The sequence below is a fragment of the Leptodactylus fuscus genome, chromosome 10 (assembly GCF_031893055.1).
Source record: "Leptodactylus fuscus isolate aLepFus1 chromosome 10, aLepFus1.hap2, whole genome shotgun sequence".
Lineage (NCBI taxonomy): Eukaryota > Metazoa > Chordata > Amphibia > Anura > Leptodactylidae > Leptodactylus > Leptodactylus fuscus.
Genome location: NC_134274.1, coordinates 88034963 through 88056335, shown reverse-complemented (window position 1 = coordinate 88056335; position 21373 = coordinate 88034963). Strand labels below are relative to the sequence as shown.

At 47.4% G+C, this 21373-nt stretch overlaps 1 protein-coding gene and 3 non-coding genes across 4 annotated transcripts; 2 read left to right on the top strand and 2 right to left on the bottom strand.

Annotated features, from left to right (window-relative positions):
• Nucleotides 1–378: 378 nt before the first annotated feature.
• TRNAT-UGU (transfer RNA threonine (anticodon UGU)) lies at nucleotides 379–451 on the bottom strand. The gene has a single exon. It is a non-coding gene; the product is annotated as a tRNA-Thr (tRNA).
• Nucleotides 452–2513: 2062 nt separating this feature from the next.
• On the top strand, nucleotides 2514–2586 carry TRNAT-UGU (transfer RNA threonine (anticodon UGU)). Its single transcript has one exon. It is a non-coding gene; the product is annotated as a tRNA-Thr (tRNA).
• Nucleotides 2587–4280: 1694 nt separating this feature from the next.
• TRNAT-UGU (transfer RNA threonine (anticodon UGU)) lies at nucleotides 4281–4353 on the top strand. Its single transcript has one exon. It is a non-coding gene; the product is annotated as a tRNA-Thr (tRNA).
• Nucleotides 4354–5258: 905 nt separating this feature from the next.
• Nucleotides 5259–21231, bottom strand: SLC43A3 (solute carrier family 43 member 3). The gene is made up of 12 exons (XM_075288056.1): nucleotides 21058–21231; nucleotides 18409–18538; nucleotides 18239–18285; nucleotides 17711–17787; nucleotides 17393–17485; nucleotides 15765–15904; nucleotides 15266–15378; nucleotides 8188–8337; nucleotides 7866–7967; nucleotides 5757–5940; nucleotides 5526–5649; nucleotides 5259–5448 (listed from the first exon to the last, which is right to left on the bottom strand). The coding sequence occupies exons 1-12, from the start codon at nucleotides 21221–21223 to the stop codon at nucleotides 5329–5331; spliced, it is 1446 nt and encodes a 481-aa protein (XP_075144157.1). The 5' UTR covers nucleotides 21224–21231; the 3' UTR covers nucleotides 5259–5328.
• Nucleotides 21232–21373: the final 142 nt, after the last annotated feature.

The window sequence follows — 21373 nt, the reverse complement described above, 5'->3', positions numbered from 1 at the left end:
ATAGCATTGCAGGTTGTGACAATGTATAGGATGTCTTGGCCTTTCCCTCCGCCTGGTCGGACTCTCTGGGGAAATGTCTGTTCTCTCCTATAACTGTGTAAGATGAGATGACACCGGAACAATTCCTTCCTCAGATTCTCCTGGCTCTTCACCAAACACCCAAAGGCCCTGAAGAAAATCCCCACATGGGCCCAGAAGGTTTTATAGGAGTCTCCATAGCTCAGTGGTGAGAGCAGTGGCCGGCGCTCCTGACCTCTAGGACTCGGCGATATCATCACTTTCTGGAACGTGTCACTTCCTCTTCATTGATATTTCGGCCTCTTCTATGTAATCTGACCTTACACATTATTTCGGGGTTTTACATATAAAATACAGATCAGGCCCCAGCGAGAATTGAACTCGCGACCCCTGGTTTACAAGACCAGTGCTCTAACCACTGAGCTATGGAGCCGCACACAGGACTGGTCACATGACTCACTGGAGCCGAGTGTGCACAATCCCTGAGCAGTGAATCTAGGGCCAGTGACAGGGAGAACGTTCTTACAGATATAATGGCGGCTCGGTAGTCAGACTCTGCATTGCCATCAGTTACTGAAACCCATCGGACACCACTAAGTCGCACAGCAGAGGCTGCACCGCCAGTACCGTGACCAGGGAGGAGATAAAGGGGGGTATTCAGCTGTCATATATGATCTGCAGACCCATCCCCCGCAGCACTGACTCCTCACCACCCCCTTGTACAGCACTGACCCCTCACCGCTCCCTTATACAGCACTGACTCCTCACCGCTCCCTTGTACAACACTGACTCCTCACCGCCCCCTTGTACAGCACTGACCCCTCACCGCCCCCTTATACAGCACTGACTCCTCACCGCTCCCTTATACAGCACTGACTCCTCACCGCCCCCTTGTACAGCACTGACTCCTCACCGCTCCCTTATACAGCACTGACTCCTCACCGCCCCCTTGTACAGCACTGACTCCTCACCGCCCCCTTGTGCAGCACTGACCCCTCACCGCCCCCTTATACAGCACTGACTCCTCACCGCCCCCTTGTACAGCACTGACTCCTCACCGCCCCCTTGTGCAGCACTGACCCCTCACCGCCCCCTTGTACAGCACTGACTCCTCACCGCCCCCTTGTGCAGCACTGACCCCTCACCGCCCCCTTATACAGCACTGACTCCTCACCGCCCCCTTGTGCAGCACTGACCCCTCACCGCCCCCTTATACAGCACTGACTCCTCACCGCCCCCTTGTACAGCACTGACCCCTCACCGCCCCCTTGTACAGCACTGACTCCTCACCGCCCCCTTGTACAGCACTGACCCCTCACCGCCCCCTTATACAGCACTGACTCCTCACCGCCCCCTTGTGCAGCACTGACCCCTCACCGCTCCCTTGTACAGCACTGACCCCTCACCGCTCCCTTATACAGCACTGACTCCTCACCGCTCCCTTATACAGCACTGACTCCTCACCGCCCCCTTGTGCAGCACTGACCCCTCACCGCCCCCTTGTACAGCACTGACTCCTCACCGCCCCCTTGTACAGCACTGACTCCTCACCGCCCCCTTGTACAGCACTGACCCCTCACCGCCCCCTTGTACAGCACTGACTCCTCACCGCCCCCTTGTGCAGCCTTTGCTTGGCTTTATTGTACTCGCTGCCCCTGTTATTTCCATGCAGTGAATCTTTGCACAGACGACATTTCCCATCATCCATCTGCCGGCTCCTCCTCTCTATGTAACACTCCCTTCTCCTCTACAATCAAGGCTAATAAATCCCCCCCCCATATCTGAGCTATAAAGGTTCATAGTCTCCAGTAGTTGATGCCTTCTGTAATGGCTGACCTCTATGCTGAGATGAGAAGCTTTCGGGGCTGCTCAGGTCTCTTCCTCAGGCCTAGTAGATGGGAATTGGTGCAGACAAGTAACCCGTCATCACATCACAGAGGGGCCATTATGGCGGCCATGATTGGTGATGTGAGGGCTCGTTCCTGTAGGACATAGACCCCATGTGACAGATTCGGACCCCCCTGGAGTGTCCAGCAAGGCCAGAAGTTTATACTCGCTCACTGTCCCATCTTATTAGATTTGAAGTTTCCCCATAAATCCTAAATGTTCCTGCCATTGATGATCTGATGATTCTGGTTACAGAAGTGTCCGCTCCATTCTCTGCCTTGTAACGGTGCGGCGGTGCGACTTCACCCCCATCCTAAGTGTCTGACCCGTCTCCGCCACATACAGTCCCCCAGTGGCCCCCAGTCCATATTATTACATACACCACATGAGGTGGCTGCAGGTGACGGTCCCCGGGATCTTGTAGTCCTCATCTCTTCTCACCTCCATGTTTGTCCTTCTCATGGACTGTTTCCAGCTCCTGTTTCCCATCCTGCTGACTGTTTCCCCCGCGCTCCGGTGTATTACAGCACATTGGCTGTCACTATGACCTGCCTGCTGAGTCTGTGCACAGTATGTGAGTATTGGCCCTCACACCACCCTACACATGGGGCTCCATAGCTCAGTGGTTAGAGCACTGGTCTTGTAAACCAGGGGTCGCGAGTTCAATTCTCGCTGGGGCCTAATATTTATATTGGATTATATAATAACCACTGAGCCGCCATGCTTACCACATATATTATATAATAACCACTGAGCCGCCATGCTTACCATATATATTATATAATAACCACTGAGCCACCATGCTTACCACATATATTATATAATAACCACTGAGCCGCCATGCTTACCATATATATTATATAATAACCACTGAGCCACCATGCTTACCATATGTATTGTATAATAACCACTGAGCCGCCATGCTTACCATATGTATTGTATAATAACCACTGAGCCGCCATGCTTACCATATATATTATATAATAACCACTGAGCCGCCATGCTTACCATATATATTATATAATAACCACTGAGTCGCCATGTTTACCATATATATTGTATAATAACCACTGAGCCACCATGTTTACCACATATATTATATAGTAACCACTGAGCCGCCATGCTTACATATATTATATAATAACCACTGAGCCGCCATGCTTACCACATATACATAACATAGAGAACACATTGGCCAATGCCAGAGACAGTGGAACAGCGCCCAAAATGCAGGACTGTCCTACTGAACCCCAACAGCTTGGAAAGTATACAAGTGATTGGCTGAGGTCCCCCAGGTCAGCAAGGAGGATCACACATGATAACATCCCCTCAAAGGAAGGAGACACCCCGGCCGTCTGGAGAAGAAAAGGCTTAATCTCAAGAGCTGACAAAGCTTCATCACTGTAAGGACTGTGGAATAGCCTACCCAAGGAGCTGATTCATTATTGTACAGGCTGTAAATCTGTGGAATAGCCTACCCAAGGAGCAGGTCACAATCTCAGAATGGCTTTGTTGCCTTTTTAGAGAAGAATAGCATTGCTGGTTGTGACAATGTATAGGATGTCTTGGCCTTTCCCTCCGCCTGGTCGGACTCTCTGGGGAAATGTCTATTCTCTCCTATAACTGTGTAAGATGAGATGACACCGGAACAATTCCTTCCTCAGATTCTCCCGGCTCTTCACCAAACACCCAAAGGCCCTGAAGAAAAAATCCCCACATGGGCCCAGAAGGTTTTATAGGAGTCTCCATAGCTCAGTCATATAAGAAGATGAAGTAACTTGGTGTCTCTTAAAGGGGACATAGGCACGCCGAGGAGGACTGAGCCTTCTGGTTCTGTTTGGACTGAACCAAACAGGGGAGTTTGCTTTTTCCAAACACAGGATGAAATGAATCTTCTGGGGTTGGCCCATCTTTACTCTGTTCCCTTCAACTGGCCAAACCCATCCCAACAAATACTGCCCGTTGCCCTGATTCTTGGCTGTCCCAGGACATACGGCGCCCCTAGCTCTGTCTACTATCATTCTTCTACACTGTTCCCATTAAAATCATATAGGGGTCAGTCTTCTGAGATACAAAGCTCGACAAAGTCCCATTTTTTGGGTTACTCCTTTTTTGGGCAAAATATTGCAAGTTTTTGGTGTTTTCCACGACTTTTGTAAACCATGAGCAGGGACGGGACGCCTCAACAGATCTAGTAGAACTTGTGCCAGTGGATTTCTCTTCTAGCACCCGTGGACCTCATATTGGCCGCACGTCCTCCATGAAACCTTCTCTAAAGTAAAGATCACTCATGGGTGGAAGAATGAAGCTTGTTTGTCCACCTTCCGGGCGATGGCGGCGTGCCTCTGTTCTGTGGACCTCAGCTGTGCAGAAGGGGCTCCATAGCTCAGTGGTTAGAGCACTGGTCTTGTAAACCAGGGGTCGCGAGTTCAATTCTCGCTGGGGCCTGGGCTGATTTTTGGATGATATTATATGGCGGTATAATGTAGTACCATCAGGTCGTCTGGGCCACAGTAATAAATCAAGGCCGGGGTTACACAGAGACCAAAGATGGCCGGGTCGGCTCCTTCTTTTATAGTATGGAGTAGTCTGAACACTGCTCCATTTGTTTGCAGTCGCGGCTCTCTCACATTTGGCGCCATTTTTTTATAAGTTTAATATAAGAAAATCTACCCAAAATATCGGGAATTGTACAGATCAGACAAAAATATACAATATAAAAGCAGAATACAAAATCCATCCTAATAGTACACGACTGGACGTCACAGGCCGGCCTATCCAGCCAGGGTCATACTGGATATCTACACGAATAGAATCTTCTCTAGAGCCCTTCTGGTCAGTGCAGGCGCAGACACAATGCCATGAAGTTTCGTATTAAAGTCTTGTTGAAATATAAAGGTGAGAATAGACGATCCTTGGCATTAAAGGGGTTCTCCGAGACTGGATCCTTAGGATAGGTCACCAGTGTCAGATTGGTTGGATCTGATCAGCGGCAGTGCTGGGTGACAGACCCTTACCAATCCTAAGGATAGGCCGTGACCATACTATCTTGGACAATCCCTTTAAAAAACACTAAAGGTGACAGATGTACCGTACAGTAAAAGCATCTTCTCTAGCGCCCCTCTTGTCAGTGCAGGACACAATGCAATGAAGCTTCGTATTAAAGTCTGGTTGAAATATAAAGGTGACAATAGACGATACTTGACTGGACATTGATGGCGGTCATCAATATCAGATCGGTGGCACCTCCACTAACCAGCACAATGTACAGAGATTCTATTAAGAACAGCTGATCGGCGGCGGTGCTGGGTGTCAGACCCCAGCGATCTGATATTGCTGACTTACCCTAAGGACAGGCCACCTATAACCAGTTAACCCTTCCCCAGCTGTTTCGCATTGAGGTGACGGATACAACGGAATCGCTTAAAGATCTGCCGACACTTCTGACTCGTCTCTTAGATTCTTCTTTCGTCTCCAAACCCGAAACACATTGATGGGGTGACCGAACGTCAAGAGCATCAGGATCACCAGAGAGACATTAACCTAAAACACATAAAAAAATACCGTCATATGAGAGATATCGGTGAGTGGCGATGACATTGCGGTGTCGGTATACTTACATAGAAGGGGTCGCCGTGCAGATACGCCCGGATGATATAAAACGCGGGATACTGCAATAGAGAGATGACTGCGGACAGAGACATCACCAGGCCGTACAACTTCCCAAAGTGCCGGGCCGGGAACCTGCGAGACAAAGGGGGGACGGTGTCAGGAGACCACCACAAGAAGGGGGCACTTACTTACACCGCACCTCGAAGGATATAGCGTATGTAACGCAAACGCTTACTCACGCAATAGACAGGAAGGCGGCGTTTCCTCCGTACAAGAAGGAGCGGTTCAGTACTTGGAGGATGAACGTCGGATACAGGGCGGGGAGCTCGGCAATGGAGGCGCAGAGAGAGAAGAGGACGCACTGGATGGCGGTCAGGGCCAGAGACAGGATGGAGGAGCGGAGGTCGTCCAGAGAGTCTGTGACTGAGACATGTGATACGGACATTGTCATCGAGAGCGAGGACCATGGGTAGGACAAGGGGGGGGGCAGGCGGCCGCCATGGTCATGGTAGAAGACTCCGCCTAGACCTAGAGAGAAGAGGACGCACTGGATGGCGGTCAGGGCCAGAGACAGGATGGAGGAGCGGAGGTCGTCCAGAGAGTCTGTGACTGAGACATGTGATACGGACATTGTCATCGAGAGCGAGGACCATGGGTAGGACAAGGGGGGGGGCAGGCGGCCGCCATGGTCATGGTAGAAGACTCCGCCTAGACCTAGAGAGAAGAGGACGCACTGGATGGCGGTCAGGGCCAGAGACAGGATGGAGGAGCGGAGGTCGTCCAGAGAGTCTGTGACTGAGACATGTGATACGGACATTGTCATCGAGAGCGAGGACCATGGGTAGGACAAGGGGGGGGGGCAGGCGGCCGCCATGGTCATGGTAGAAGACTCCGCCTAGACCTAGAGAGAAGAGGACGCACTGGATGGCGGTCAGGGCCAGAGACAGGATGGAGGAGCGGAGGTCGTCCAGAGAGTCTGTGACTGAGACATGTGATACGGACATTGTCATCGAGAGCGAGGACCATGGGTAGGACAAGGGGGGGGGCAGGCGGCCGCCATGGTCATGGTAGAAGACTCCGCCTAGACCTAGAGAGAAGAGGACGCACTGGATGGCGGTCAGGGCCAGAGACAGGATGGAGGAGCGGAGGTCGTCCAGAGAGTCTGTGACTGAGACATGTGATACGGACATTGTCATCGAGAGCGAGGACCATGGGTAGGACAAGGGGGGGGGGCAGGCGGCCGCCATGGTCATGGTAGAAGACTCCGCCTAGACCTAGAGAGAAGAGGACGCACTGGATGGCGGTCAGGGCCAGAGACAGGATGGAGGAGCGGAGGTCGTCCAGAGAGTCTGTGACTGAGACATGTGATACGGACATTGTCATCGAGAGCGAGGACCATGGGTAGGACAAGGGGGGGGGGCAGGCGGCCGCCATGGTCATGGTAGAAGACTCCGCCTAGACCTAGAGAGAAGAGGACGCACTGGATGGCGGTCAGGGCCAGAGACAGGATGGAGGAGCGGAGGTCGTCCAGAGAGTCTGTGACTGAGACATGTGATACGGACATTGTCATCGAGAGCGAGGACCATGGGTAGGACAAGGGGGGGGCAGGCGGCCGCCATGGTCATGGTCATTCCTAGACCTGGTGATACCGCGGCTCATGCCATAGGCGCGTCTGGTTATCCATCAACGAGGGGGCCTCACCCATGACAATAGGGATCCCACTGAGAGATGAGCAAACTAGGTTTGTTATAATTGTTCCAAAATTTGGGGGGGGGGGTTGCCACCCACAAATCGATATTATATTATGGGGGTATAGCATGTAGAGACCCCAGGGGTCATTCTCACCTTCCCTCACTTCTCCTGGGATCCCTTGTGGTGTCCAAGGACTTCTCCTTGGGCATCTTTGGTCTTCTTCTGGCCTCCTGGGTCACCGACATCACCCAAGAAGCCCCCAACGAGCACCAGGCGCCTCGAGGGATCCCACAAAAGTGAGTCTTATTATTTTTGGGCCTCAGGTTTAGTTTTGGTCTTTTCAATGTCATGTGCTGTTTATGGCCCCAGTGCGAAGTCTCTGAGGGCCACAACTTGCTCTGGGCTCAGTCTTTAAGCCATTTATAGCACCAGGGCTACACCCCCTATAAGAGGCGCAACGTGACGCTCCGGGACCGCCAATGCAAAATCTATAAGGAGCCCCTACCTACTTAGCGCCATCTAGTATAGCGGTATATTTTATGTGCCGGAGGGATCCTAGGGGCCCCCTCAAGGTCCAGGTCCTGTAGTGACTGCTACCTCTCCATCTCCCTATAGCTACACCCCTATAATCTCTCCGATTATTTGGGGGTCATTACCTTTATGTTTCCTCTTGTGCCGGTCCATGATGAGCCCATTCCAAGGGGCGCACAAAACCCCACAAAACTGCGATATGGCGAAGACATTTGTAAACTTACTCACTGAAAGCAAGAATGTATAGGGAAATTAGTCACCGTAACACCTGTTATATGGTCACACATGTTATATACCGCCACGCGTCACTTATATACATACGTCATATACCTCCACACCACGTCACATACTCCCACATGTATGGAGGCCATCACATACGGTATCTACACACGTGATACGGTTCATTCAGTGCCGCCATTCCTATATACTGTACCGTATAATACACACCTAGGCCGGGGTCTTCTCCACTCAGGTGGGTGATGGTGGGGTTCAGGGTCCCAATGAATAAATAATGCCGAAGCTGCATAAGGGAAAGCCAGATCAGATGCCACATGAAAAGTGATGATAAGGCGCAACTCCGAAACGAGACCTCGCCGTCTGCGGGGAGAAAACAAGATGTGTCAGATCAGTGCGGTATAAACGCCACGAGGTTCAGGCTTCAGATGTCTCTTCTAGGGATGATCTTCTAGAGGGCGACGGTTTCTGTCACTCAAGGGCTGCAAAAAGTGCCGGCTACTATGTGGCCCTCTGGAAATGGAGCTGGGCCTCTGTAATCCCGAAAGAGTCCAGGACAGGTAGCGCACCCTCGCCTGAGCTGAGGTAGAGCCACCCATGAGTGGGCATCTCCTGAAGCTCTACGTATAAGGGGTGACCTCTCCACAGATGGTCAGAGGGCCCCACCAGGATCGGCAGGGTCAGAGGTGTCCCTTATGTTGTACGAGGGTCACTATAACATCCCTTATGTTGTAAGAGGGTCACTATAACATCCCTTATGTTGTACGAGGGTCACTATAACGTCCCTTATGTTGTACGAGGGTCACTATAACGTCCCTTATGTTGTACGAGGGTCACTATAACGTCCCTTATGTTGTACGAGGTCACTATAACGTCCCTTATGATGTACGAGGGTCACTATAACGTCCCTTATGTTGTACCAGGGTCACTATAACGTCCCTTATGTTGTACGAAGGTCACTATAACGTCCCTTATGTTGTACGAGGTCACTATAACGTCCCTTATGATGTACGAGGGTCACTATAACGTCCCTTATGTTGTACGAGGGTCACTATAACGTCCCTTATGTTATACGAGGTCACTATAACGTCCCGTATGTTGTACGAGGGTCACTATGACGTCCCTTATATTGTACGAGGGTCACTATAACGTCCCTTATGTTGTACGAGGTCACTATAACGTCCCTTATGTTGTACGAGGTCACTATAACGTCCCTTATGTTGTACGAGGGTCACTATAACGTCCCTTATGTTGTACGAGGGTCACTATAACGTCCCTTATGTTGTACGAGGTCACTATAACGTCCCTTATGTTGTACGAGGTCACTATAACGTCCCTTATGATGTACGAGGGTCACTATAACGTCCCTTATGTTGTACGAGGGTCACTATAACGTCCCTTATGTTATACGAGGTCACTATAACGTCCCGTATGTTGTACGAGGGTCACTATAACGTCCCGTATGTTGTACGAGGGTCACTATAACGTCCCTTATGTTGTACAAGGGTCACTATAACGTCCCTTATGTTGTACGAGGGTCACTATAACGTCCCTTATGTTGTACGAGGTCACTATAACGTCCCTTATGTTGTACGAGGTCACTATAACGTCCCTTATGTTGTACGAGGGTCACTATAACGTCCCTTATGTTGTACGAGGGTCACTATAACGTCCCTTATGTTGTACGAGGTCACTATAACGTCCCTTATGTTGTACGAGGTCACTATAACGTCCCTTATGTTGTACGAGGGTCACCATAACGTCCCTTATGTTGTACGAGGGTCACCATAACGTCCCTTATGTTGTACGAGGGTCACCATAACGTCCCTTATGTTGTACGAGGGTCACTATAACGTCCCTTATGTTGTACGAGGTCACTATAACGTCCCTTATGTTGTACGAGGTCACTATAACGTCCCTTATGTTGTACGAGGGTCACTATAACGTCCCTTATGTTGTACGAGGGTCACTATAACGTCCCTTATGTTGTACGAGGGTCACCATAACGTCCCTTATGTTGTACGAGGTCACTATAACGTCCCTTATGTTGTACGAGGGTCACTATAACGTCCCTTATGTTGTACGAGGGTCACTATAACGTCCCTTATGTTGTACGAGGTCACTATAACGTCCCTTATGTTGTACGAGGTCACTATAACGTCCCTTATGTTGTACGAGGTCACTATAACGTCCCTTATGTTGTACGAGGGTCACTATAACGTCCCTTATGTTGTACGAGGGTCACTATAACGTCCCTTATGTTGTACGAGGGTCACCATAACGTCCCTTATGTTGTACGAGGTCACTATAACGTCCCTTATGATGTACGAGGGTCACTATAACGTCCCGTATATTGTACGAGGGTCACTATAACGTCCCTTATGTTGTACGAGGGTCACTATAACGTCCCTTATGTTGTACGAGGGTCACTATAACGTCCCTTATGTTGTACGAGGTCACTATAACGTCCCTTATGTTATACGAGGTCACTATAACGTCCCTTATGTTGTACGAGGGTCACTATAATGTCCCTTATGTTGTACGAGGGTCACTATAACGTCCCGTATATTGTACGAGGGTCACTATAACGTCCCTTATGTTGTACGAGGGTCACTATAACGTCCCTTATGTTGTACGAGGGTCACTATAACGTCCCTTATGTTGTACGAGGGTCACTATAACGTCCCTTATGTTGTACGAGGATCACAATAACGTCCCTTATGTTGTACGAGGTCACTATAACGTCCCTTATGTTGTACGAGGATCACTATAACGTCCCTTATGTTGTACGAGGTCACTATAACGTCCCTTATGTTGTACGAGGGTCACTATAACGTCCCTTATGTTGTACGAGGGTCACTATAACGTCCCTTATGTTGTACGAGGTCACTATAACATCCCTTATGTTGTACGAGGGTCACTATAACGTCCCTTATGTTGTACCAGGGTCACTATAACGTCCCTTATGTTGTACGAAGGTCACTATAACGTCCCTTATGTTGTACGAGGTCACTATAACGTCCCTTATGATGTACGAGGGTCACTATAACGTCCCTTATGTTGTACGAGGGTCACTATAACGTCCCTTATGTTATACGAGGTCACTATAACGTCCCGTATGTTGTACGAGGGTCACTATGACGTCCCTTATATTGTACGAGGGTCACTATAACGTCCCTTATGTTGTACGAGGTCACTATAACGTCCCTTATGTTGTACGAGGTCACTATAACGTCCCTTATGTTGTACGAGGGTCACTATAACGTCCCTTATGTTGTACGAGGGTCACTATAACGTCCCTTATGTTGTACGAGGTCACTATAACGTCCCTTATGTTGTACGAGGTCACTATAACGTCCCTTATGATGTACGAGGGTCACTATAACGTCCCTTATGTTGTACGAGGGTCACTATAACGTCCCTTATGTTATACGAGGTCACTATAACGTCCCGTATGTTGTACGAGGGTCACTATAACGTCCCGTATGTTGTACGAGGGTCACTATAACGTCCCTTATGTTGTACAAGGGTCACTATAACGTCCCTTATGTTGTACGAGGGTCACTATAACGTCCCTTATGTTGTACGAGGTCACTATAACGTCCCTTATGTTGTACGAGGTCACTATAACGTCCCTTATGTTGTACGAGGGTCACTATAACGTCCCTTATGTTGTACGAGGGTCACTATAACGTCCCTTATGTTGTACGAGGTCACTATAACGTCCCTTATGTTGTACGAGGTCACTATAACGTCCCTTATGTTGTACGAGGGTCACCATAACGTCCCTTATGTTGTACGAGGGTCACCATAACGTCCCTTATGTTGTACGAGGGTCACCATAACGTCCCTTATGTTGTACGAGGGTCACTATAACGTCCCTTATGTTGTACGAGGGTCACTATAACGTCCCTTATGTTGTACGAGGGTCACTATAACGTCCCTTATGTTGTACGAGGTCACTATAACGTCCCTTATGTTGTACGAGGGTCACTATAACGTCCCTTATGTTGTACGAGGGTCACCATAACGTCCCTTATGTTGTACGAGGGTCACCATAACGTCCCTTATGTTGTACGAGGGTCACTATAACGTCCCTTATGTTGTACGAGGTCACTATAACGTCCCTTATGATGTACGAGGGTCACTATAACGTCCCTTATGTTGTACGAGGGTCACTATAACGTCCCTTATGTTGTACGAGGGTCACCATAACGTCCCTTATGTTGTACGAGGTCACTATAACGTCCTTTATGATGTACGAGGGTCACTATAACGTCCCTTATGTTGTACGAGGTCACTATAACGTCCCGTATGTTGTACGAGGGTCACTATAACGTCCCTTATGTTGTACGAGGGTCACTATAACGTCCCTTATGTTGTACGAGGGTCACCATAACGTCCCTTATGTTGTACGAGGTCACTATAACGTCCCTTATGATGTACGAGGGTCACTATAACGTCCCGTATATTGTACGAGGGTCACTATAACGTCCCTTATGTTGTACGAGGGTCACTATAACGTCCCTTATGTTGTACGAGGGTCACTATAACGTCCCTTATGTTGTACGAGGTCACTATAACGTCCCTTATGTTATACGAGGTCACTATAACGTCCCTTATGTTATACGAGGTCACTATAACGTCCCTTATGTTGTACGAGGGTCACTATAACGTCCCTTATGTTGTACGAGGGTCACTATAACGTCCCGTATATTGTACGAGGGTCACTATAACGTCCCTTATGTTGTACGAGGGTCACTATAACGTCCCTTATGTTGTACGAGGGTCACTATAACGTCCCTTATGTTGTACGAGGGTCACTATAACGTCCCTTATGTTGTACGAGGATCACAATAACGTCCCTTATGTTGTACGAGGTCACTATAACGTCCCTTATGTTGTACGAGGATCACTATAACGTCCCTTATGTTGTACGAGGTCACTATAACGTCCCTTATGTTGTATGAGGGTCACTATAACGTCCCTTATGTTGTACGAGGGTCACTATAACGTCCCTTATGTTGTACGAGGTCACTATAACATCCCTTATGTTGTACGAGGGTCACTATAACGTCCCTTATGTTGTACCAGGGTCACTATAACGTCCCTTATGTTGTACGAGGGTCACTATAACGTCCCTTATGTTGTACGAGGTCACTATAACGTCCCTTATGATGTACGAGGGTCACTATAACGTCCCTTATGTTGTACGAGGGTCACTATAACGTCCCTTATGTTATACGAGGTCACTATAACGTCCCGTATGTTGTACGAGGGTCACTATGACGTCCCTTATATTGTACGAGGGTCACTATAACGTCCCTTATGTTGTACGAGGTCACTATAACGTCCCTTATGTTGTACGAGGGTCACTATAACGTCCCTTATGTTGTACGAGGGTCACTATAACGTCCCTTATGTTGTACGAGGTCACTATAACGTCCCTTATGTTGTACGAGGTCACTATAACGTCCCTTATGATGTACGAGGGTCACTATAACGTCCCTTATGTTGTACGAGGGTCACTATAACGTCCCTTATGTTATACGAGGTCACTATAACGTCCCGTATGTTGTACGAGGGTCACTATAACGTCCCGTATGTTGTACGAGGGTCACTATAACGTCCCTTATGTTGTACGAGGGTCACTATAACGTCCCTTATGTTGTACGAGGGTCACTATAACGTCCCTTATGTTGTACGAGGTCACTATAACGTCCCTTATGTTGTACGAGGTCACTATAACGTCCCTTATGTTGTACGAGGGTCACTATAACGTCCCTTATGTTGTACGAGGGTCACTATAACGTCCCTTATGATGTACGAGGTCACTATAACGTCCCTTATGTTGTACGAGGTCACTATAACGTCCCTTATGTTGTACGAGGTCACTATAACGTCCCTTATGTTGTACGAGGTCACTATAACGTCCCTTATGTTGTACGAGGGTCAGTATAACGTCCCTTATGTTGTACGAGGTCACTATAACGTCCCTTATGTTGTACGAGGTCACTATAACGTCCCTTATGTTGTACAAGGGTCACTATAACGTCCCTTATGTTATACGAGGTCACTATAACGTCCCTTATGTTGTACAAGAGTCACTATAACGTCCCTTATGTTGTACGAGGGTCACTATAACGTCCCTTATGTTGTACGAGGTCACTATAACGTCCCTTATGTTGTACGAGGGTCACTATAACGTCCCTTATGTTGTACGAGGGTCACTATAACGTCCCTTATGTTGTACGAGGGTCACTATAACGTCCCTTATGTTGTACGAGGGTCACTATAACGTCCCTTATGTTGTACGAGGTCACTATAACGTCCCTTATGTTGTACGAGGTCACTATAACGTCCCTTATGTTGTACGAGGTCACTATAACGTCCCTTATGTTGTACGAGGTCACTATAACATCCCTTATGTTGTACGAGGTCACTATAACGTCCCTTATGTTGTACGAGGGTCACTATAACGTCCCTTATGTTATACGAGGGTCACTATAACGTCCCTTATGTTGTACGAGGGTCACTATAACGTCCCTTATGTTGTACGAGGTCACTATAACGTCCCTTATGTTGTACGAGGTCACTATAACGTCCCTTATGTTGTACGAGGTCACTATAACGTCCCTTATGTTGTACGAGGGTCACTATAACATCCCGTATGTTGTACGAGGGTCACTATAACGTCCCTTATGTTGTACGAGGGTCACTATAACATCCCGTATGTTATACGAGGTCACTATAACGTCCCTTATGTTGTACCAGGGTCACTATAACGTCCCTTATGTTGTACGAGGGTCACTATAACATCCTGTATGTTGTACGAGGGTCACTATAACGTCCCTTATGATGTACGAGGTCACTATAACGTCCCTTATGTTGTACGAGGGTCACTATAACGTCCCTTATGTTGTACGAGGTCACTATAACGTCCCTTATGTTGTACGAGGGTCACTATAACGTCCCTTATGTTGTACGAGGTCACTATAACGTCCCTTATGTTGTACGAGGTCACTATAACGTCCCTTATGTTGTACGAGGGTCACTATAACGTCCCTTATATTGTACGAGGGTCACTATAACGTCCCTTATGATGTACGAGGTCACTATAACGTCCCTTATGTTGTACGAGGGTCACCATAACGTCCCTTATGTTGTACGAGGTCACTATAACGTCCCTTATGTTGTACGAGGGTCACCATAACGTCCCTTATGTTGTACGAGGGTACCCAGCAGTGTCTGTGATGAGATGGATGTGTCTACAGTTCCTCAGGACACTGACCTTCATTCTCCAGAGACTTTGAAGACGCTTTTGTTGTTTTCTGTCCATCATTTCGTCCCGATGAAGGATTTAGTGACTTGGACGTCTTCTGACCAAGTTCTCCGCACTTCAGACTTAGGAGAATAAAAAAGTAAGTCATTACATTGAGTCTGTCCTAGAAATAGTCCAGACCTCGCCCCTACTGAGCCCTGGTGCACAACACACATGGTTTCCTTGGTGGTTGTTCATGTGCGGTGGACTTTGCCCCATTGTCTAGTCCATATGTCTTGGACATCCCAAAACTTGGACCTCTGTGTGTATCTGCCTGTTCTCCAGGATACTCAGCTCTATAGGGACTCCACATATGTCTGGTCATACCACAGGGATATAGACAGTGCCGCCATATGGTCCCTCCATACAGCACCGGACTCCTATAGACTTTATGGTGCCATACTGAAGCTCTTCACCACTGAACCACCTGGAGAGGAGAGAACGTGTCCTAATCCAATGATGTACGTACCCATAGGTGTAGCCTTCGGGGACTGGGAAAGGGATGTGAGTCCTTGGCATCAAGAACATTGTCCTTAAAATGTGGAGAATACTACAGACCGATATGAAGAGAAACAAGTTCTGCAGAGAAATCCCATTCTGGTAGAGGATCTAGGAGAAGACAAGACATGATATGGCGGCCAAAATACCCGCTGACTGATCCCCAGGAAGACAAATACAACCATCTCCATTGTAACAGACTACAAACTAACCCTGTGTCGTCTGACCGGACTATTATAGTCTCTTCTATTCAAGGACTACAAGACTGTGCGCAGTATATGGTGGTCTTACACGGGTGTACGGTATATGGTGGTCTTGTGTGTACAGTACATGGTGGTCTTACACGGGTGTGCGGTATATGGTGGTCTTGTGTGTGCAGTATATGGTGGTCTTATGTGTACAGTATATGGTGGTCTTATGTGTACGGTATATGGTGGTCTTGTGTGTGCAGTATATGGTGGTCTTATGTGTACGGTATATGGTGGTCTTGTGTGCGCAGTCTATGGTGGTCTTATGTGTACGGTATATGGTGGTCTTACACGGATGTACGGTATATGGCGGCCTTGTGTGTGCAGTATATGGTGGTCTTATGTGTACGGTATATGGTGGCCTTGTGTGCGCAGTATATGGTAGTCTTACATGGGTGTACGGTATATGGTGGTCTTATGTGTGCAGTATATGGTGGCCTTGTGTGTGCAGTATATGGTGGTCTTATGTGTACGGTATATGGTGGTCTTGTGTGCGCAGTCTATGGTGGTCTTATGTGTATGGTATATGGTGGTCTTACACGGATGTACGGTATATGGTGGCCTTGTGTGTGCAGTATATGGTGGTCTTATGTGTACGGTATATGGTGGTCTTGTGTGCGCAGTCTATGGTGGTCTTATGTGTATGGTATATGGTGGTCTTGTGTGTGCAGTATATGGTGGTCTTATGTGTACGGTATATGGTGGTCTTGTGTGCGCAGTATATGGTGGTCTTATGTGTACGGTATATGGTGGTCTTACACGGGTGTACGGTATATGGTGGCCTTGTGTGTGCAGTATATGGTGGTCTTATGTGTACGGTATATGGTGGTCTTGTGTGCGCAGTCTATGGTGGTCTTATGTGTACGGTATATGGTGGTCTTGTGTGCGCAGTATATGGTGGTCTTATGTGTACGGTATATGGTGGTCTTACACGGGTGTACGGTATATGGTGGCCTTGTGTGTGCAGTATATGGTGGTCTTATGTGTACGGTATATGGTGGTCTTGTGTGTGCAGTATATGGTGGTCTTATGTGTATGGTATATGGTGTTCTTGTGTGTACAATATATGATGGTCTTACTTGTGTGTGCAGTATATGTCGGTATAATTTCTGTCTATAGAATGTGGCGATATTAGTTGTATATATAGTTTATAGTAATACAATATGTACGTACAGTATGGACACATTGTATCTGGTACTTATTTACACCATATCAGGACATTCTTTATGTGTACTGTATAGCCGGCTCAGTTTTGTGCACAGTATGACGGTATTATTTATGTACTTCTTATGATTATATAGTAGAACATTGATTTTATAAGAATATCATTCCACACCGTTACGTCTCTTACCTTCACAACTAGAAAGATGACTGAGGAAGAGTCAAAGGCGCCGTTGTAGAGCGTTATTATCGTGGAGCGCTGCGCGCCAAACAAATTCCCCACCTGTGCGAATAGGAGAACGTTGTATCACTTCTAGTACTGTACATACTAGTGACTGCCAATAACGGGTAGATTCACTAATACGGTATACAACGTAGTCTAGACCGCCTTCTACTACACCAGATTTATCACAGTGCCTGATCCTGGCCCAGTCTAGTGTTACAAGTCCCGTTAGTCGGCGTGGCTTATGCCGGCTCTTCCCAATGGCCACGATATAAGAAAACTGACCTGCATATTGGTCAAAATCAGGAGGATTCCACCCATGGCCAGCAAGGTGAGAGCCGGAAATATCAGCACGGCCGTATCTGTAAGAGGAACACATAAATCGGTGAATGACATCATAATATAATATCGCCAGCCGAGGATATTGTGGAATATGTTGCGGTACATTCAGATCTCGCTGCCCCTTTAAGGGGCCGTGTGGCGACGTCTTCTGTGTTTTTGTGGCCAAGGAATATTTTTATCCCACTTTCAATTGTAGAGAATGGGGAAGTGAAAGCCAATGAGGTTACGTCGGGAGACAGCAGCGAGAACCACAAGGATCCATCCGAAACGCGTGACTCAATGACATAACAACCAGGGCACAGATATGGGGGATGGGGGGGGGGTGGCGGCATCCGAGACCTGGCGCCGGAGCGGGGTCGGACACCCACATATGGAGACAGTAGTCTATAAACAGCGCATGATATGGGGCCGCTGACACAACGTGAGATACAACACCAAATAACTAATAGCGCTACAATACCAAGGACCTACCTGCGGTAGAGAACGCTATGAGGAGCGTGGCGGTTGTATATTGACAACTAAAGGAGAAGAAAAGACAATGTCAAACATATATACCGTATATACGCTGTCATCTTATTAACCAAGGCTACACACCGTCCATCCAGGAGAAAATGGAGGGAAGTCATCGCGTTCTCACTTACATGGCCATAAATCTTGTCACCGCCGTCCCGAATCGATCAAATATATAACCGCCTGGGAAGGTCATGGCGCTGTTCATGAAGGCTGCCACCGTAAAGACGAGGGAGAAGCGCTCGTCCTGAGAAGGGCAACCTAGAAAACCGCAGAGATGTATAAAGCCAAGGTCCGAGGTCCTGAGGTGCGGCTGCGCTGAATCTGCGACGGGTCGGCAAGGATTTTTATTCTATTTTACCTTTTGTGAGATTGGTATGTGTATTATAGCGCTGAGATACGTGACGGGGAATATGTCGCCACGCTGATAGGAATCTGATGCTTTACGTCCGTCTATATAGAGGACAGCGGGGTGAATACTGGTCTTGTATAGCAGAGTCCGAGCCTGGCCTGCTATAATAGGAGGGGGCAAAGATTAGTGGGCTCATTAACCCCCTCCTGTCCTCAGTGCTCAAATAATACTGCCATATAGTGCTCAAATAATACTGCCATATAGTGCCAAAATAATACTGCCATATAGTGCCCAAATAATACCACCATATAGTGCCCAAATAATACCGCCATATAGTGCCCAAATAATACCGCCATATAGTGCCTAAATAATACCGCCATATAGTGCCCAAATAATACCGCCATATAGTGCCCAAATAATGCCGCCATATAGTGCCCAAATAATACTATCATATAGTGCCCAAATAATACTGCCATATAGTGCCCAAATAATACCACCATATAGTGCCCAAATAATACCGCCATATAGTGCCCAAATAATACTGCCATATAGCGCCCAAATAATACCGCCATATAGTGCCCAAATAATACCGCCATATAGTGCTAAAATAATACCGCCATATTGTGCCCAAATAATCGGGCCATATAGTGCCCAAATAATGCTGCCGTATGGTGCCCACATAATACCACCATATAGTACTCAAATACTACCACCATATAGTACTAAAATAATACTGCCATATAGTGCTCAAATAATACTGCCATATAGTGCTCAAAAAATATTGCCATATAGTGCTCAAATAATACTGCCATATATACTCAAATAATACTGCCATATAGTGCTCAAATAATACTGCCATATAGTGCCAAAATAATACTGCCATATAGTGCCCAAATAATACCACCATATAGTGCCCAAATAATACCGCCATATAGTGCCCAAATAATACCGCCATATAGTGCCCAAATAATACCGCCATATAGTGCCCAAATAATGCCGCCATATAGTGCTCAAATAATACTGCCATATAGTGCCCAAATAATACTGCCATATAGTGCCCAAATAATACCGCCATATAGTGCCCAAATAATACCGCCATATAGTGCCTAAATAATACTGCCATATAGTGCCCAAATAATACCACTATATAGTGCCAACATAATACTGCCATATAGTGCCTAAATAATACTGCCATATAGTGCCCAAATAATACCACCATATAGTGCCCAAATAATACCGCCATATGGTGCCCAAATAATACCACCATATAGTGCCCAAATAATACCGCCATATAGTGCCCAAATAATACCGCCATATAGTGCTCAAATAATACTGCCATATAGTGCCCAAATAATACCACTATATAGTGCCAACATAATACTGCCATATAGTGCCTAAATAATACTGCCATATAGTGCCCAAATAATACCACCATATAGTGCCCAAATAATACCGCCATATAGTGCCCAAATAATACCGCCATATAGTGCCTAAATAATACTGCCATATAGTGCCCAAATAATACCACTATATAGTGCCAACATAATACTGCCATATAGTGCCCAAATAATACCACCATATAGTGCCCAAATAATACCGCCATATAGTGCCCAAATAATACCGCCATATAGTGCCTAAATAATACCGCCATATAGTGCCCAAATAATACCACCATATAGTGCCAACATAATACTGCCATATACTGTAGTGCCTTTCACAAAGTATTACTGCAACACTACTCACAAATCATACCGCCATAAACTTTAGTTTGTTCCTTGGCTTTGTGACCCCCTAAGAAACAAAGGCCCAGGACAATGCCTTACTTATCAGCCTCTTAAAGGGAGTGTCTCACCAGGACCCAGCATAACATCTCAGCTCCGCAGATAGATAGGTTAGGATCATCGGAATCAAACAGTGTTTACCTCTTGCCAAAATGTCACTGGTTTTGTCAAGATGCAAATAGGCCCTTTGGAGCAATGAGGGAGTTCCGATTGCACAACAGAGATAAGCGGCAGCACTCTGATTATTGGAAGAGCTCATTTAAATATTGACAAAAATAGCGACATCTCAGCAATGGAGACAGCGAGGTGGCTGGTGGCTCTAACCTATCTGCATGATTGATATGGTGTAGTCTGCTGACAGACCTCCTATCTTCTGCTGACCGACTCCCTATATTCTGAAGAGACTCCTTATATTCTGCTGACAGATTCTCTATGTTCTGCTGACTCCCTATGTTTTACTGATAGACTCCCTTTGTACTGCTGCCAGACTCCATATATTCTGCAGACAGACTCCCTATGTACTGATGACAGACTCTCTATGTTCTGCTGACTCCCTATATTCTGCTGATAGACTCCCTTTGTACTGCTGACAGATCCCCTGGACAGACTGTGCACCCTCTCCATATAGTTCCGTCTCCTTTACTTACCGGCCGTGCTATTGGTCGTCACATTCCCCGAGTCCGGACACAGATCATCGAAGTAATTCTCCATCTTCAGCACAAACACCAGGGACGTCCACCCGAAGGTGACCCCGGCAAAGCCAATGCATTCTATCAGCCCCGTGACCAGGGTCAGCCCGTACTGGCAACGCATCGCAGCTGGAGGGGAAGAAGTCACCAAATCAGTCCCGAGACTTAAAGGGATATTCCGATCCTAGATCATATGTGGCACAGCCACAGGAACCTGGGACCCGCACCAATCTCTAAAATGGGGGTCCCTTATTCCACACCCCCCTGATCAGGC

Excerpts from the sequence above, each read along its gene's own strand:
- SLC43A3 (XM_075288056.1), bottom strand. The coding sequence starts at position 21,223 with ATGCGTTGCCAGTACGGGCTGACCCTGGTCACGGGGCTGATAGAATGC. Across the intron at positions 17,486-17,710 it reads TGATTTTGACCAATATGCAG|GTGGGGAATTTGTTTGGCGC; the intron begins GTCAGTTTTCTT and ends CTATTCGCACAG. Across the intron at positions 5,449-5,525 it reads TGCACGGCGACCCCTTCTAT|GTTAATGTCTCTCTGGTGAT; the intron begins GTAAGTATACCG and ends TATGTGTTTTAG.